This window comes from Haliotis rubra, unplaced genomic scaffold, assembly GCF_003918875.1.
Source record: "Haliotis rubra isolate DU_JTF1 unplaced genomic scaffold, ASM391887v1 Scf67, whole genome shotgun sequence".
Lineage (NCBI taxonomy): Eukaryota > Metazoa > Mollusca > Gastropoda > Lepetellida > Haliotidae > Haliotis > Haliotis rubra.
This window is the reverse complement of record NW_025767379.1, coordinates 1,952,001-1,970,458: the sequence shown is the minus strand read 5'-3', so window position 1 is coordinate 1,970,458 and position 18,458 is coordinate 1,952,001. Positions and strand designations below refer to the sequence as shown.

The window sequence follows — 18,458 nt, the reverse complement described above, 5'->3', positions numbered from 1 at the left end:
TGAGACGGAAGGCAGATAAATCTCGGAAACAATCTTCAGTCATGGCTAATAGATCGGAGTCAGATATATCCTGAGTTACCCGGGGATAAGCGTGGGGCGCAGTCCGCTATATCTAGAAGCGACCTGATTCCCAGGACGTTCCTTCATCACAGTATAAAACTAGAAGAACTTCCACGTCGTCTCAACGTATGCTCCGAGCCCCCAGGTTTACAGCCTCGTCAAAGGGAAATCCACGAAGACTACTAAAAAACTTTGCTTCTGATATTCAGAATTATGTTTATATGATGATGACATTTCGATTATCATTCCAGATGTATGTCATAAGAAGTGACCAATGCGGCTACCGTCACTTCAGCATGAGATCAACATGCAATCAGAGATGCCTACGCTGACGCCGGAGATTATAACTGAGGGTCCGTCACTATCACAGAGGACACCCTCAGCGCCAGCGCAGACCATCCCAGGCGACCTGGTCAACCAAATCATGAGGCTGATGGAAGGCCGTTTACGGCTTACAGAGGCCTCAGAAGCCACGAGCCCCAGAGCCCACCCCATACTAAGTCATACAGGGCCCCAGAGCCCGCCTTGACTTCAGCGTGGGAGCCCCTGAGCCCATAGGCAGCCTCCGCGAAGGGCAACCCTGCCCGGAGTGAGCTCTTTGCATAAGGTATCCCAGGCCGCCTCCGAGAAGGAGCTAGAGTCTGACCCTTTGCAAGAGGCTTCGCGGAGAAGGAGTGCTTCGCCTAGCACGCACCTTGTCATGTACGAAGGGCGTTCGCAAAGCAAGCACTCATATGTCGGATCGGACACTGACTCCAGACATTCGCGCAAGACGCGAAGGCTAAGTGGTTCTAGCGCCTAGAAGGCGTTGGCGCGCAGCCCTCAACGTTCGAGAAGCCCAGAGCGTCGGCGAAGCCATCACCGTTCTCGAAGCCCACAGTTCCGCGAAGGATGTCTTCTCCAAGGTCTACATACACTAGCCAATCGTCAGTCCGTTCTCCTCAGTCCTCACATAGATCTTCTTACAGATCGAGGTCTCCGACATACGACCATACGTCAGAGGAAGACGATGGTATCATTTAAGATCGGACTCTAGACACTTCGCTAAGGAAGTCCCAGGCCGCCTCCGCGAAGGAGCTACAGCCTCACCAATTGAGAGGGACATCGCGGAGAAGGAGCGCTTCGCCGAGCCCACACCCTGTAGAACACAGAGGTCGTTCGCGAAGCAAGCGCTCATATATTAACTCTGACTCGATACTTTCGCGAAGGTCGCGAAGGCTAAGTGGCTCCAAGTCTACTTCACCCAGAAGATCTAGAAGCGTTACTTCGAGATCTTCGCGAAGTCCCCGGCGTTCGCCGAGGAAGTCTCCTCCAAGGTCTCCATATACTAGCCACTCGTCATATATAGCCACTCGTCAGTCCGTTCAAGACATCACATGAGTTGTTTATCAACTGTAAGCCATATGCCGTCTACAAGCCTACGCGAAGACAATTGCACAGGCTATTTACAACACACAACGTCGCTGTATTAATTTATCAACGGATGAAGAGCCTAATTAGGGATCTTCAAGCCGACTACCTACTACGATACGATTATCTACATGCGTGACCATTACGCAGATCTGCAGACAATTCAAAACGAAATTGAACAGCAGTCTTGTTACAGCGAGTAAAACTCATAATCGTCAACGATTTCCTCAGAAGTAATATGTACAACAAGTTCAGCTTTAACAGTCTACAAGCTGACAACTTGCAAGGTTATTGAACCTTATATAAAGAAGTCGGAATTATCTTCAAGACTGAAGTTACTTTCACGACAACCTGGAAAATAACTTATCCAGCATTAATATTACAGAGCGAGGTATTTCGCGCCGGAGGTTTTAGCGTTTACCATCAACCCTCGAAACCGCGTGGTCACTTTCGGGTAACCGGGAAGTTACGGTGAAGACCGACGATTGTTCTAATATCAAGCGGCGGCACTATATTATACAAGGTTCCTTTCCTGATACACCGGTGGCGTCACCAGCGGGTACTCTACAGAATCAAAATGCCTTGTTCTGATTGGACCGAGATGGACAACGCCCTACGCAGAGGTCGATCATAGTTCACAGTTCAACACATAGGTTGCAAGTGACAACAATATATCAGTGAGCGAGCAAGCCTCCTTACAGTCCAGCTAATCTAAACCTTCATGATTGGGCTGCCTTCTTGAGGTTAGAGACCTCCCCTGTCAAGTAAGGCGAGGACACGGCAGTCAGGCGATTTTTACATAAAGTTCAGCGATGGCAGTCACCCTGGTTATGCATCTACATCGTCAAACGCACATGGCGAATTTACCTCGACGACGGGATACAAATGGATCCAAATCCATAGCGTCTCAGACTACAGTTGAATTCATCATCAAGCTACTAACACAACTAGATGGTTAGTAAACCTACTTAAGTTGGACCTAGAACCTTCGCAAGATCTGCTATTCTAGGTTTTGATTTTATGCGGTAGCAGAATCGTATAATTGTACCGGAGGACCATGGATCAAGATCAACAGTCATTTCCACAAGCCTTACTATCTCCACTACCACTACGACAGTGACAGAGTCTGTTGGGGTTACGCACTTCAGCTCAGCTCAAGACATGACAGACAGAGGCAGACTACAATTACATCCGTTACAAGTCATCAGCAATTCGCATCTAGACGAATCTCTACCGTTCAATCATCGGTTCAGGTCAAACCTCATCTACTATGATGCACCAAGAGATCGAATGTTTGAATAGGCGTCTCGTTAATAGAGCTGGAATCGATAACACTTCTCTACGTAGATGTGTCACTATAAGGTTGGGGAGCCCATCTTGCCAACAGGACGGCATCAGGGCTATGAGCAATCAAGAGAGCAATTACACATAAATTTGCTAGAGATGCAAGCAGTAATAAACGCCTTAATACACTGGAGCAACTTACTACAGTATACCCAGTGGATGATTCACACAGTCAATTCGACAGTGGCGTTTTTATGTGAACAACTAAGCTCAACCAGGTCCCCGAACATATCGACTCTGTTTTCAATTGTTCGATTTAATCAACAATCTCAACATACATGTCAGAGCATATCACATTCCAGGAGCAAAGAATGTGATAGCAGACGCTCTCTCTCGGCCACACATACCATCGCCGACAGAATGAATGCTCCATACAGAGATATTCACTCAAATTATCAAGGAAATAGGAACTACACTAATAGACCTATTTACCATTCGATTCAACAAGCAACTGACAACATTCGTATCGCCAGTTCCAGACCCACTAGCATTGGCAACAGGCGCACTAAGCATATGGTGGGAAGGTCTCATGGCGTGCGCTTTTCCGCCACCAGCGTTAATCTCACAAGTTTACTCTAAATCAGTCTAAAGCAGAGCCTCCATCTGATTTTGGTCACGACCTACTGACCAGCGAGGAAGTGGTTTCCAACTCTTATTCAAGAAATCGGACAACCAATACTACACCTTACAGAGTGCTTTCGAATAACAAAGCATGGAAAGCCAGATATATTCCAACTCCGCGTATGGATTGTATCAAGGCGTGTCTGAATAACAAGTTATTCAGCCAGAGCGGCAAAGCAGTCTAACTTGCCCTGCGTAACTCAACTGGCAACTTATCACGATGACAAATGGCACAGTTTTGTCAATTATGCTGCAAAGGAAGGATTTACAGCTAGATATGCTACTCATCCTCAAGTGGCGGACTACTTATGTTATCTCGTCAGACTAAGATTTTATAAAGAGCAGCTTGTCCACCTATCTTGCAGCAATAGCTCTATCATAACTGAGAATGGGCGTCAAGTTAACCTAACCCAGTTACTCGCCTGCTACGAGCTTTCCGATTGGAGGATTAAAAGCGGAAGTTCAGCTCCAACTTGGGATCTGAATATAGTGCTCCAACACCTCACAAGTGAGGTTTATGAACACGCTTTGATGATATACTTGAACCCCATGATACGATGAATCTATCACGATGGCCAGTAATAGCACTGAAAATATATCTCCACCGAGCCAAACAGGAGGGAAAAATGCAAGAGATTTATTTCCTTTATCAAGCTACGCAGACGGAAGTCTCACGTACTACTATATCTCCTTTTGGATCAGAACTGTCATACTACGTGCCTACAAGACTGTAGGACTCTACCCTCCATGAGCTTCTAATCCTCTTAATATTAGAAGCTAATATCTCCAATTGCTCTACACAAATGCTTTTGGAATAATGGAGGTTATTTCTGGAGATCGATATGGTGTTTGCCAACCACTATCTGAGAGATATCACCACCGAGGACGTCTCAGGTATCCACCTATTCGGTCCCATGGTCCTCGCACAACAGTTGACAGTTCCTCGGAGAAGATAAGTCAATCTTACAGATTTCTACTTATCTTATAACAGTACTAAATAGCTACATGCTATATATATTTTGCTTAAGTTCAATTTATTATCTTAAGCTCAGTACTATGGTTATTATATCATACAATATGTAAGCTAACAACTCTACGGAGTTTGTTATTATATATTTAGCTTAAGTTAATCATATCTTAAGCTCAGTACTATGGTTACATTATAAATATATTAGCTAACAAACTCTACGGAGTTTTTTGCTATTATATATGTAGCTTAAGTTTATTCATATCTTAACCTCATTACTATGGTTATATCATATAAGTATATTAGCTAACAAACTCTAAAGAGTTTTTGCTATCATATACTTAGCTTCAGTTTCATCATATCTTAAGCATTATGGTTACATTATAACATGTATTAGCTAACAAACTCTACGGAGTTTTTGCTATTATATATGTAGCTTAAGTTTATTCATATCTTAAAGCTCAGTACCGTGTTTATATCTTATAAGTATATTAGCTAACAAACTCAAAAGAGTTTTTACTATCATATACTTAGCTTAAGTTTCATCATATTTTAAGCATTATGGTTACATTATAAAATGTAATAGCTAACAAACTCTACGGAGTTGTTTTGGCTATTTAGGTTGCTTAAGTTAATTATATCTTAAGCACAGTTCTATAATCATACTATATATATGCCTACAACTCTTAGGAGTTCTACTATTATATATATGTTCAGCTTAAGTTTCAATCCTTAAGCTCAGTCATATGTTCATTTCATAACATGTATTAGTTAACAAACTCTCAGTAGTTGGTTACTATTATACAGCTTAAAGTATCATTATACCTTAAGCACAATTCTGTTATAACTTACATATATGCATATTGTAAGCTTACTACTTTGGTTCTATAAAAGTATTCATTATAAACTATCAACAGTTTATACTATCACATTAATAGCTTTAGCTTAATTAATGTTCTATATACTTTTATTATATTCAGTAAATTGTAATAACCCTTATATGGCAACTGATAAGTTAACAGCAGGAATTCAGTTCAGTGCCTTCATGAAGTTCCCTTAGGGTTATTACAATTATCTCTGTTCAAATCACTAATTAGTAAAATCCAAAGTATATATAATCCCACCTCCTATTCCGTAGGATTCTACAAGCAAATAAACATGAGTCAGGATAAGAAAAATATGAAATTTTTAGAGTAAAATTAATATTTTTATACTTATCCTGACTCATGAATAAGCTCCCTCCGTCCTCCCCACTTAACACTTTGGATTTCCCTGGAAATTCAGGTGTTGGAGCTCAGTATATGAGGAGAGAGTGAGGCACATGGGTTCAGGTGAAGCCCTCGTTCAGCTTGTGGAAGGGAGGTAACTTCGTGGTCAGTGCTAATGAGTGATTTTTATTGAAGGGAACTTCAATTGGGAGATACAAGTGTTCCACTAGGTTAGCCAGAAGAAGAAGACAAGCAAATAAACATGAGTCAGGATAAGTATAAAAATATTAATTTTACTCTAAAAATTTCATTGGCTGGCTTTCGATGTTTAGAGGCATAAATCAAAGGAATGAGTATCTCAGAGTCTGCATATTTTTGTCGAAGTAGGGCATCCATGTCAAACTGTGGTATGGTATCTCAGGGGGACAGCACTATAGACCCAGAATAGTCTGAACAACTACAGGAAGGCAAGTCGCTATGTCAGTGTAATGAATTCCATCCCCTTACTGCATGGACATTATCATTGGCCCACAGCAGACATGTAAGAATTATCCTTCTTGGGAATTACAAGACTGGTGAGGCTACAGGTTTGAATTCTAAGGACCATTTACCAAATAATTATATGTATATTTCTTTTATATTCTCTGAAATCATATCCGTAATATTTCTTATTTTTCCTTATCCTGACTCATGCTTTTTTGCTTGTCTTCTTCTTCTTTGCGAACATAGTGGAACACTTGTATCTCCCAATTGAAGTTCCCTTCAATGTAAAATCACTAATTAGTACTCACCACGAGTTATCCTTCCCCCATGGCGTGAACGAGGGCGCCACCTCCCACCATGTGCCTCACTCTCTCCTTCTTCGCCCAGTGAGCTGGACGTGAGAGCGCCTGTGTCTCCCTACACACTATATCCTTTATTTATATTTAGTTTAGTACCTCTTACATTCATCTATAGAGGTGTAACTAGTATCCTTATTCGACATGCATTGATATTTATTCGTGTTTCTGCTGCTTTATTCACGGTTCGCCGTGTTTGCTCAGCAGTTTGCGTTAATGAAAATCTGCACTGTTTGTAAATTACGTTACTCTGCTGCCGATCCACATTTAATATGGCCTAGTTGCATAACTCCATGCTCTATTGTTTCACGCTGCAAATTATGTATTAATTTGTCTAATTCTGCCTTTGATAAATATTTATATTCCGTCTTGAGACGGGCGGCAGATAGATCTCGCAAACAATCTTCAGTCATGGCTAATAGATCGGAGTCAGATATACCCTGTCAACTGTTAGCGGATGACCCTCTACCGTCTGGTGTTCCGCCTGAGTTACCTTCAGGGGATAAGCGTGGGACGCAATCCGCTATATCCAAGAAGCGACCTGCATCCCAGGACATTCCATCATCACAGTCTAAGACTAGAAGAGCTTCCACGTTGTCTCAACGTACGCTCCGAACCCCCAGGTCTACAGTTTCGTCAAAAGGGAAATCCATGAAGGCTACTAAAAACTTTGCTTCTGATATTCTACCTGTTTCAGAATTGTGTTTATATGATGATGACATTCCGATTATCATTCCAGATATACGTCATAAGAAGCGACCAGTATCGGCTACCGTCACTTCAGCGCAGATCAACACGCAACCAGAGATGCCTACGCTGACGCCTGAGATTATAACTGAGGGTCCCGTCACTATCACAGAGAGGACGACCTGGTTAACCAAATCATGCGATTGATGGAAGACCGATACGGTTTTCAGAGGCCTCAGAGCCGCGGGCCCCAGAGCCCAACCCATAATAAGTCATACAGGGCCCCAGAGCCCGCCTTGACTTCGCGTAGGGCCCTAGAGCCCACAAGCAGCGCCTCCACGAAGGGCAACCCAGCCCGTGAGTGAAGCCTTCTGAAGAAGCGTCCCAGGCAGCCTCCCGCGAAGGATCCAGAGCCTCACCAGTTCGCGAAGGGCTTGGCGGAGGAGGAGTGCTTCACCGAGCTCACACCCTGTAGAACACAGAGGTCGTTCGCGAAGCAGGCTCCCATATAATGATTCGGACTCTGACTCGATACCTCCAGAAGGCCTTCACGAAGGTTAAGTGGCTCCAAGTCATCTTCACCCAGAAGATCTAGAAGGGACTCATCGAGAGCTTCACGAAGCCACCAGCGTTCGCCGAGGAAGTCTCCTCCAAGGTCTCCATATACTAGCCACTCGTCAGTCCGTTCACCACAATCTTCTCGTCGATCTTCTTACAGATCTAGGACTCCTCCTCACTCTATTATTTGTGATCCTACGTCAGAAGAGGAAGAAGGTATCGTATTCTCAGATGCAGAAATTAGATACTGGATGGTGAATGAATTAGAACTTGCTTCCCCGTCTAAGAACGAGAACTCAGTTCATACTTATTTGATGAAGGAAGATGATGCGGACACTATCACCTTACCTCCTATTGACCAGATAGCAGCGGTCCCAGCTAATCTGGATACAGCCTTTACCAAATCTATGAAATTTCAATCAACACATTTCCCGGTTTTCAACGCCAAGAAATTTGCAGGTCACAATATGGACTCCTTTTTCAAGGCCCAAGAGATTGATGACAACTTTAAGTTAATCAGTGATGCCAAGTCCAGGAATTACAGAATAGACGATCGCAAATTAGCCCAGTTGGATACCATTTCTAGGAGAATGTTTTTTGGATTGAATAGATCTAGAACTGTCAATGAAACGCTCATCACCAAGTTCAAGGATTCTACAGAGGAGGAAGATAGAATGATCTACTCGGCTCTACTCATGCAGAAAAGAGACCATCAGTTCCTTACAGATCACTTGTCAGTGCTTACTGAAACTACTACCATGGCTCTTCCTCAAGGTCTACTAGCCTCCTGCAATTGGGATAATCAATTTACGGAATCACTCTACGCTGCTCCATGGTCATCGCCCTTACTATTTGGTGGTAACATAGACAAGGTCTCCAAAGAGGTGTCTAAGGACTCGAGAGAGGTGCTTATGATCAAGTCCATGGATACCTTAGCGAACGTCATTAAGCAATCATCCTTGAGATACTCTGGCAAGTCTAAATTCTCTGGACTACAGAAAGCACGGGACAAAAAATTGGCTACAGCAAAAGGTCCCAGGGAATCTTTTCGTCGCCCATACAGCAATTTCAGAGGAGGATCGGCAAGAGGCAGATCATCCAGAGGTTCCCGCGCATTTAGACGATGAAATTCAGGTTCGGAACGACTGAAGTCTTCCACCCCCAGCCGTTCCAGTACAACCTTCTCAAGTGGGTGGACGGCTTCAGCTGCACTGGGAAAACTGGGGACTACTACAAGATCCTTATGTATCCAATATCCTACAGTACGGATATCTAATACAACTCAAGGCCACACCTCCGTTAACAGTCACCCCTCCAAGGTTCGACTTTCAACCAGCACAACTACCTATGTTAAGAGAAACAGTAGCTACTCTGCTAAGCAAACAGGCCTTAGAAGTTCTGGATCAGTGAAACATCGTACCAGGTTTCTACTCCCCAGTTTTCCTAGTGCCCAAGAAAAATTCCAAGGAAAAGTTTCGTCTCATATACAACATGAGCATCTTCAACAAAAACTATCTAAGCAAAGCCGCCAGCGTTTAGCATGATACACTTACCATAACCGCACTTAATTCTCCCAAAGATTACATGGCCAGCATAGATTTGCAAGACGCATATATCTACACATTCCGATTCATCCCAACTCAAGGAAATATCTAAGATTTATCCTAGACGGGAAACATTACCAATGGAAAGTACTTCCCTTCGGAATCTCATCGGCCCCTTGGGTATTCACAAGAGTGACCAAGCCTATTGTCTCATACCTACATCGTCAAGGTCTTCACAGCGCATTTTACCTAGACGACGGAATACAAGTGGATCCAGATCCACAGCGTCTCAGACTACAGCTGAACTTTATAATCAAGTTACTAACTCAACTAGGATGGTTAGTAAATCTACTCAAGTCGGACCTAGAACCAACGCAAGATCTGCAATTTCTAGGTATACGAATTCTAACAGCCCAGAATCGTATAGTAGTCCCGGAGGACAGATGGATCAAGATCAAACAGTTAATCCCACAAGCCTTACTCTCTCCGCTACCACTATGACAGTGGCAGATCCTATTGGGACTACTCACATCAGCTCAAGACTTGACAGTCAGAGGCAGGCTTCAATTACGTCCGTTACAAGTCCTCATCAATGCGCATCTCGACGACCCTCTACCGTTCAGTCTACCAGATCACGTCAAACCTCATCTACTCTGGTGGACCAAGAGATTGAATGTTTGCGTAGGCGTCTCCTTATTAGAGCGGAATCGAAAAACACATCTCTCGTGGAGGCAGCGTCACTACAAGGTTAGAGCCCACCTGCGCCTACAAGACAGCGTCAGGCCTATGGAGCAATCAAGAGAGCAAATGTCACATAAATCTGCTAGAGATGCAAGCAGTCATAAACGCCATAAGTCACTGGAGCAACCTACTACAGAACGCTCAGTTGATGATTCACACAGACAATTCAACAGTGGCGTTTTATGTGAGCAAACAAGGCTCAACAAGGTCACCGAACCTACTGTCCCTATGTTTCCGATTATTCAAATCGACAATCTAAACATACATGTCAGAGCTTGCCACATTCCAGGAGCAAAGAATGTATTAGCAGACGCTCTCTCTCGGCCACACCTACCGTCGCCGACAGAATGGATGCTCCACACAGAGATATTCACTCAAATAATCATGGAAATAGGATCTCCACTAGTAGACCTATTCGCCACTCGATTCAACAAACAACTGACAACCTTCGTATCGCCACGTCCAGACCCACTAGCATGGGCAACGGAGGCACTAAGCATATCGTGGGAGGGACTCAACGCGTACGCTTTCCCGCCTACAGCGTTAATCCCACAAGTCTTACAGAAAATCAGTCAAACGCAGAGCCTCCATCTGATTTTGGTCGCGCCCTACTGGCCAGCGAGAACGTGGTTTCCAAATCTTATTCAAGAAATCGGACAACCAATTCTACAACTTCCACAACGCTCGAATCTATTGATACATCCGCACACCAAACAAGTGCACGGAAAACCAGAAGTATTCCAACTTCATGTATGGATTGTATCAAGGCATGTCTGAATAAGAGAGGCTATTCAGCCAGAGCGGCAGAAGCAGTCACGCTTGCACTGCGTAACTCAACTCGCAACTTATACGATGACAAATGGCACAGTTTTGTCAATTATGCTGCAAAGAAAGGATTTACAGCCAGATATGCTACTCATCCTCAAGTGGCGGACTACTTATGTTATCTACGACAAACTAAGAATCTAAAGGCTCAACTTTGTCCACTTATCTTGCAGCATTAAGCTCTGTCATAACTATGAGAGCGCGTCAAGTTAACAAAGACCCCCAGAGTTACTCGCTTTGCTACGGCGTTCGATTGGAGGATCACAAGCGGAAGTTTCATGCTCCAGCTTGGGATCTAAATATAGTGCTCCAACACCTCACAAGTGAGGCTTATGAACCGTTAGAATCTACATCGTTTGAATCACTGACCCAGAAAACTTTGTTCCTGTTAGCGCGCTAGCTACGGCTGCCAGGATGTCGGAGATTCACGCTTTGGATTACGAGAGAACACGCTTTGATGATATTCATAATATCGTACATCTGGGACTTCGCTGGGATTTTATACCTAAGAACCAATTGCCAGGTCAACAAGACAGATTATTCCACGTCCCAGCTCTCTCATCCATTCTTGGACCTCATGATACGATGGATCTATCACTATGCCCAGTAAGAGCACTGAAAATATATCTCCACCGATCCAAACAGAGGAGAGGAAAATTCAAGAGATTATTTATCCCTCTGTCTACAGCTACGCAGACGGAAGTCTCACGTACTACTATCTCAATTTGGATCAGAACTGTCATACTACGTGCCTACAAGGCTGCAGGACTCGACCCTCCAAGAGCATCTAATCCTCATGAAATTAGAGCGCTAGCATCAACGCTTGCTCTACACGGCAACTGCTCTTTGAATACCATTATGGAGGGGATGTTTCTGGAGATCCGATATGGTGTTTGCCAACCACTATCTGAGAGATATTACCACCAAGGATGTCTCAGGTAACCACCATTTCGGTCCCATGGTCCTCGCTCAACAGTTGACAGTTCCTCGGAGAAGATAAGTCAATCTTACAGATTTATACTTATCTGATATAAGTACTAAATAGCTACATGCTGTATATATATTTTGCTTAAGTTCAATCTATTATCTTAAGCTCAGTACCATGGTTTTTATATCATACAATATATTAGCTAACAACTCTAGAAGTTTTGCTATTATATTTAGCTTAAGTTTCATCATATCTTAAGCTCAGTAATATGGTCACAATTTATATATATATATTAGCTAACAAACTCTACGGAGTTTTTACTATTATATAGCTTAAGTTAAATTATATCTTAAGCACAGTACTATACTCATATAGCTTAAGTTTATGCATATCTTAAGCTTAGTACTTTGGTTACTTCATAAAAGTATAATTACTTATCCTGACTCATGAGGTAAGCCCTCCCGTCCTCCCCACATAACACTTTGGATTTCCCTGTAAATTCAAGTGTTAGGCTCGCTACAAAAGGAGAGAGTGAGGCACATGGTGGGAGGTGGCGCCCTCGTCCCCACGCTTGCGAGGGGAAGGATAACTCGTGGTGAGTACTAATTAGTGATTTTACATTGAAGGGAACTTCAATTGGGAGATACAAGTGTTCCACTATGTTCGAAAAGAAGAAGAAGACAAGCAAAAAAGCATGAGTCAGGATAAGTATAAAATATCAATTTTACTCAGAAAATTACATCTTTTTTTTAGCTTCCATTACAAGAATCGTTAATTGCTGTGATGCTGCCACTTGGATGAATGAAAGGTAACAGTTGTTGATCATGTTGATGTCATAACTTTAACAATGTAGAACATGTCTTATACAATAAATATATCTTCATACATTATGGGCAGTGGAGTAGGCGACTGGTTACGGTATTCACTCATTACGCCGGAGACCTGGTTTGGATTCTCATCATGGGTACAGTGTGTGAAGCCCATTTCCAGCCTTTTCACTTTGGAGGAAATGATCAGTGCTCTCACCAAGAATGCTGTTTTTATGTGTCATTTCAGATACACTGATATTTTGCAAGAGAACTGTGATTTGTTGTTTTCTGAGTCGGACATCCAAGCGCTCCTTCAGACTCTACGGACACTTGTAAGCGTTGAATGTCATGGTCTCTCTGTGGATCTCATCCTGCAGGTACATATCCTGAGGTTGAAACCTCAATAACATAGCATTTTTTGTTTTCAGTTTTTGTGGTACTCTGGCAGTATGTAGTGAAAGAAAATTTAGCATCAGCTGTGAAGAAAAGAATTTTTTTGTTGTGTCCCCTAAGCTAAAAAATGTCTCCAAGGCCCCTGTCTTAAGTTGTCTGGTCTTAAAATTGAACCCAATTACAACAATAATATGCCACAACAAACAGAAAATTATATTTTGATAAGACAAATTGAAAACTAATACTTCCAATGAATATTTTGCATTCAATTATGTTTCAAATTTTCTCTTGTAGATTTTGTTGAATGCCTTTTCAAGATTACCAATCTTGACCCAAGAGGAGATAATTCTCGAGCACTTCCTGTCTCATGATGCTCCTGACCTTCTCTCACCTGTGGGCAGCTTTCACCAGGAGATGAACATTGCCTTCAACCAATTCACCAGCGAAACATCAGAAAAAGTACTTACAGCTTGTTTTGCTTAACTTTCTCTGAGACTACCGGTAAAATAATGCCAAGCATAAAAAGAGGTACCAAATATATCTCCAGAAAGTTATTTTGCTCCATTGTATGTTTCTGAAGCATGGAAAGTGCACCGGTCACCTTCTATGGAGGTATCCTTGGATTCTCATGCAGATAGGTGCTGGCAGAATGCCATATTACCTGACAGGTCTGGGTCAGGGTAGCATAGACATCTAACATGTTAAGGCACTGTCAATTTTATCCCCATATCGTCCTAATTGAGCTTTTAGACTTTTCCTCTAATATCAAGCTAAACTGTTCAAAGTGGCATTAAAACATACTCGGTCGCTCACTGTATAATCTGTATATTGCCAGGACCTAAGGGCTGTGTTGAGACTCTGTCTGGTCAACGCTGTAGCAGTAGTGGAGTACGCTGCCACTGTTGCAGTCAAAAATCCAGGACAGATTCCAGTCATACTGAAGGTATTGTGCTCACTTGACTTGTACCATCTACACCTAGTGTGATTAATTACCAGAATATCCCCAGCACCGGTGATTCTGTAAATAGTCCAGACGGTCAGAATATATTTCTTCGCTGACAGTGTGTTGTCTGTCCTGATTTATGTTATGATCCACTAGATCAAGAATGATTGCATACAGGACACTGTGATATATGATGGAGTGCTGACTGAGATATACATTGCCCACTCAGTGTACCCAACCCACTTACTCACCTCTCTCCCTCCTTCCCTCCTTCAGTCATGGGATCCTGCTTCGAACCAATTTAAAACTCTGAAGTTAAATGTTTCTTTATATTCATTCTCAGATTTTCCACTCAGTGCCTGACTTGTGTCGTTGTTGCTATGGTAACCACCACCCTGAAAAATCCCTCCTGTGTCATGTGATGACCCAGTATTTGCTGGCAAACAAACTTGGTCGCAATGAAGAGAAGAATTTAATCAAGTTTATATCTACTGCTGTGAAGGTAAGAGTTACTTAGATCTGAAATATTTGAGAGATAGAGATTGTGTCCTTCAAGACTTTTCATGTATTCTACATGTTATATCCCATGATGGAGATAAGTGTACTGCTGACACATGTAATGTTGATATAAATACTTGTACACAATGACTGTAGTTATCATGAACTTTTTCAGAGTTTTCACCGGGAGGTCAGTGGCTACACATTTGAAGAAGCTGCCATTTTACCCCCAGCTGAGTTTGCCTCTGCAACCATCTTGCCTTTCATTGGCTCATATAACTCAGGCAATCAGGAACAACCAATCAACACTGAGCTTGCCTTGAGGCTGTTGATCTGTGTATTGGAGAGTGGAGGTGACAAGGACTGTGATTGGTTGATTGAGCTACAACCACAGACACTTCTTCTATGTCTGTTTGAGGTGCTAGATGATTGTGTGGAGCTGTGGGATGGTCCAGGGAACAAGTCCAGTATCAAACAGTCCTGCTTGAGATGTCTCCACTTGATGCACACCAAGTGTGCTGGAATTTTCACAAAATTACATGGTCAGCATCTGAATTGGGGAACTATGATTTACATGGTATATTGATCGATAAAAACATCATATAAAGACAAAAACTGAATATTTTTTCTTTTATACTTTACCTGGCTTTAATAGTAAAAAGGTTGATGCTTATGAAAAGAAAATATCTTTTTGACTTAACAAATTCCAAGCAGAAGTACCTCTTAGAATTCTTTGCACCACCATATGTGTACAACTTAAGTAGCTTAGTGTAGGAAGTGTGTTTGAAAGAAACAATAAGTTTGCAAAAATAATATTATCTATAATATTATTTTTGCAAACTTATTTGATCAGATCAGGTGATCTAATTTTTTTTTAGTAGTATATTTTATCATCAACCATACTTGTAATATCAATACAGTTTGTTTCTTGTATTAAAATTAAGACTACCAACTGACTCAATATTTAGAAAAGTAAAATCTTAAAACTAATTTATCATGTAAATATAAATGGGCTTGTGTGGATGCAGTTATCCATTGATGAGTATTGTGATATTTGACTTTAAAAGATAATACCCTTATTACCATGTTTAACACATTGTTTTACATTTGCTCCAAAATAAATTCGTATTTTCTGACGAATTTGCAGAGATGGCTGCTGATTGGTTGAAACTGAAAACAAAGGATCTTGATTGGACAGTTCTGGTCCACCTTCAGAAGACACTCTCTTACCTGGATCCAGCACAGACAGACAGTCACAAACCGGTAGAGTAACAATGGTGGAGCATATTGTGCAACTGAACAAGTTCTGGTATCCCCCACTGTAATATTGGATGAATATTGCTAGAAGTGGCGTAAACCTAACTCACTCACTCACTTGAGACTTGAATATATACAGGCTGCCATCATATAACAGGAATATGTCCTTAAACAAATAAATGAGAAGAGGCAGCATATTCTGTGATCAGTGTTGTAATGTTAAAGTATTTGATAAGCTGGAGATTTCTGGGGTCATTATTTTCATTTATGTATAATTTACAGAATCATGACTATGTTCAGTTTTGACAGGTATAAGCACATATATTTTGTTAATATATCAATTTTCTTATGCCTCCATTTCTTTTGTAGTTTGTTGAAGACGTAGTTCATCACGTGATAGAAGGCAGTGGTGAGTTAGTTTCCTTCTGATACTTTGAAGGTCCCATGGTGTCCCCCGTGCTCCATGTTTATTATATGCTGTTTATTTCTTGTCATTGTGACCTGTGGGCATGGCTCATGCTTTCATTTCAATCGAAGCCCTGTTGATTTTGTCGAGCTGTAAAACATCTGTTATGTTTGTAACTTTGGTGACAGACATGATTCAGTTATTTTTGTTTAACATCTATAGCAGAATGCCCAGTATTAAACAGCCCTTCTTGATATATCTGGTACAAGCGTGTCTGTACTGTTTCTAAACATGGACGTTCCTTGACAACATTTCAAATAGTTCAACTCAGTGATCAAAGTTCTGTCTGGTTGTACCTGCAGACAAGTGTAAAAAATCATTTACTTTTTTCCCAAATTTACTGTGACTGCATTTCTGATAGCTCAACTCAGTAATAAAGGGATAAATTCGTGTCTGTTCCTACCAGCTGACAACTGTCTGCCGCTGCTGAGGTGTGCAAGCATCTCAGAGGAAACTGCAACTGCCATCAACCAGTGCATCCCATCCTGTCACAGAGTTATCTCCCCTGATGTTCTCACGTCTGCCCTCACACAGGTTGGTACCTCCATAGATTGACAACAGTCACAGTCAGGCCTCGGGGAAATTGCAAAATGGCTGAAGCGTTTGTTTGGCTGAAGGCCCAGGTTCGATTCAGCACAAGTGTCCCAATGGTGATGTTCACCATTCACACACTCAGATTCAAAGGACTTGTAGGTAATTAGATTATGTTCCTTTCAGTGCTCCATGTTTTGGAAATGGTGTTACCATTACTGTGATGTATGTAATGTTGCAGATGTTGCGAAACCTGCTGGTGGTGGAGTGGAGGCGGGTGAGTGGCTGTCTGTGGACTCTCATCACCCACGACTGCCTGGCTCCACCCTACAGGATTCTGCTGTATAACAAGATTGTCCTGGCAACCAGGAATGGTAAGTATGCACTCAGAATTCTTTGGACTGTGGAGCAGTTAACCCAAAGACTTGAAACCCATTTGTCATGTCCCCTTCGGGGGCAGTGGGGCGGTAGTGGTTAAAGCGTTTGCTAGTCACGCCAAAGGCCCAGGTTTGATTCCCCACATGGGTACAATGTGTGAAGCCCATTTCTGGTGTCCCCTCTCTCGTGATTTTGCTAAAAGCGGCGTAAAACCAATCTCATTCACTCTCTCACTCATGTCCCTTCACAGGTATACCGTAAGTGATGAGTCTACTCTGTGTCCTCATTGGGTTTACAATCAGTAGGATGATGGGATAACATTCTGCACCATCAGCTGATGTGAAAAGCGAACCAGTAAGCAATATTTATGGATTTCTTAGCTTTGTAATGTTTTCATAAGTTGTACCTTTCATTTTAAAATCTCACGTTTTAATTTTCAGAGGTGAAATGTTTACTGACTTTGACTCAGATACTGTCTGATGTTGTCATGGCAACATCAAGTGACACGGCTGCTCCTGCGTCTGCTGTCCTCCATGTCAACACCGGCTATGTGGCTGTTCTGCAGGTAATGTTGGTTGATGACCCTCAAGTACATTGTTATTGGCTAGTTTCACATAATCCTTTATTGTCCAAAGTATTTAATCTTCCGACTTGTGTCAAATCTGCGACGTGTGTCAAATTGGTGGAATCGAAAAATATGACATGTCTCTTGGGTGGTGTCATCAAACCTAGTACACATATTTCGGGGAGGGTCATGCAATATACAAGGACATAGGCAGGATCATCCAGAAATATGACAGCATTAAGAGAAGTTTGACATTTTGACTATATTAGCGTATCTAAGAAACTTTTACCCACCCACCAAACCTCAATACACAAAATATATAAATCCCATGGATTTTAATTATGTGACTGTTTTTGTTCCAGGAACAAATGAAAGTTCTCACAGACGTCCAGGACAAAAAGATTGTGTCATTTGTACTCATTCAGATGTTAAGTCATGTGACTGTTGCCATGACTACAATGGACTCTGACCAATCAGAACCCTTGTTTGTCTTTCTGCTGGACCTTCTTGGCAAGTACTGTGACTTAAAGAAGGGGAGACAATCTGCCAGCACCGTCCAGAACTTCCGGGAGCTGGACCAGGTGGTGGTGCAAGCTGTGGGTCTGATGGAGGACAGCAGCAGACAGGAAACATTGTTGAAAAAACTGTGGGAGAAAATACCGGACACAGGTTTCAAGAAATGAGTGTTCCTGAACAATAAGATACATCATGGTTGACTCCTCGTGTCATATCCAGCTGACCTGTTACTTGAAACAACTACTCTGGATTTCCACTTGTCCCGGCTAAAGAGCCAAATGATATGTGTGACCAAGATACAGAAGATATTGTGTGATCCAAGATATAGGAAACATCAAGTCATGATGTGAATAAAAACTTCAGAGAGAAA

At 42.1% G+C, this 18,458-nt stretch overlaps 1 protein-coding gene across 2 annotated transcripts; it reads left to right on the top strand.

Moving 5' to 3' along the window:
* The first annotated feature begins 12,490 nt into the window (after window positions 1-12,490).
* Window positions 12,491-18,458, top strand: LOC124257701 (gem-associated protein 4-like). 2 transcript variants are annotated; one of them, XR_006893338.1, is made up of 13 exons: window positions 12,491-12,540; window positions 12,789-12,918; window positions 13,229-13,393; window positions 13,770-13,877; window positions 14,221-14,379; window positions 14,551-14,917; window positions 15,523-15,638; window positions 16,002-16,041; window positions 16,505-16,632; window positions 16,871-17,003; window positions 17,448-17,572; window positions 17,935-18,337; window positions 18,411-18,458. XR_006893338.1 is itself a non-coding variant. In XM_046691831.1 (12 exons), the coding sequence occupies exons 1-12, from the start codon at window positions 12,530-12,532 to the stop codon at window positions 18,253-18,255; spliced, it is 1,803 nt and encodes a 600-aa protein (XP_046547787.1). In that variant the 5' UTR covers window positions 12,491-12,529; the 3' UTR covers window positions 18,256-18,458. The 2 variants fall into 2 exon arrangements, 1 of the variants encoding a protein (XP_046547787.1); XM_046691831.1 differs by having other exon boundaries at window positions 17,935-18,458.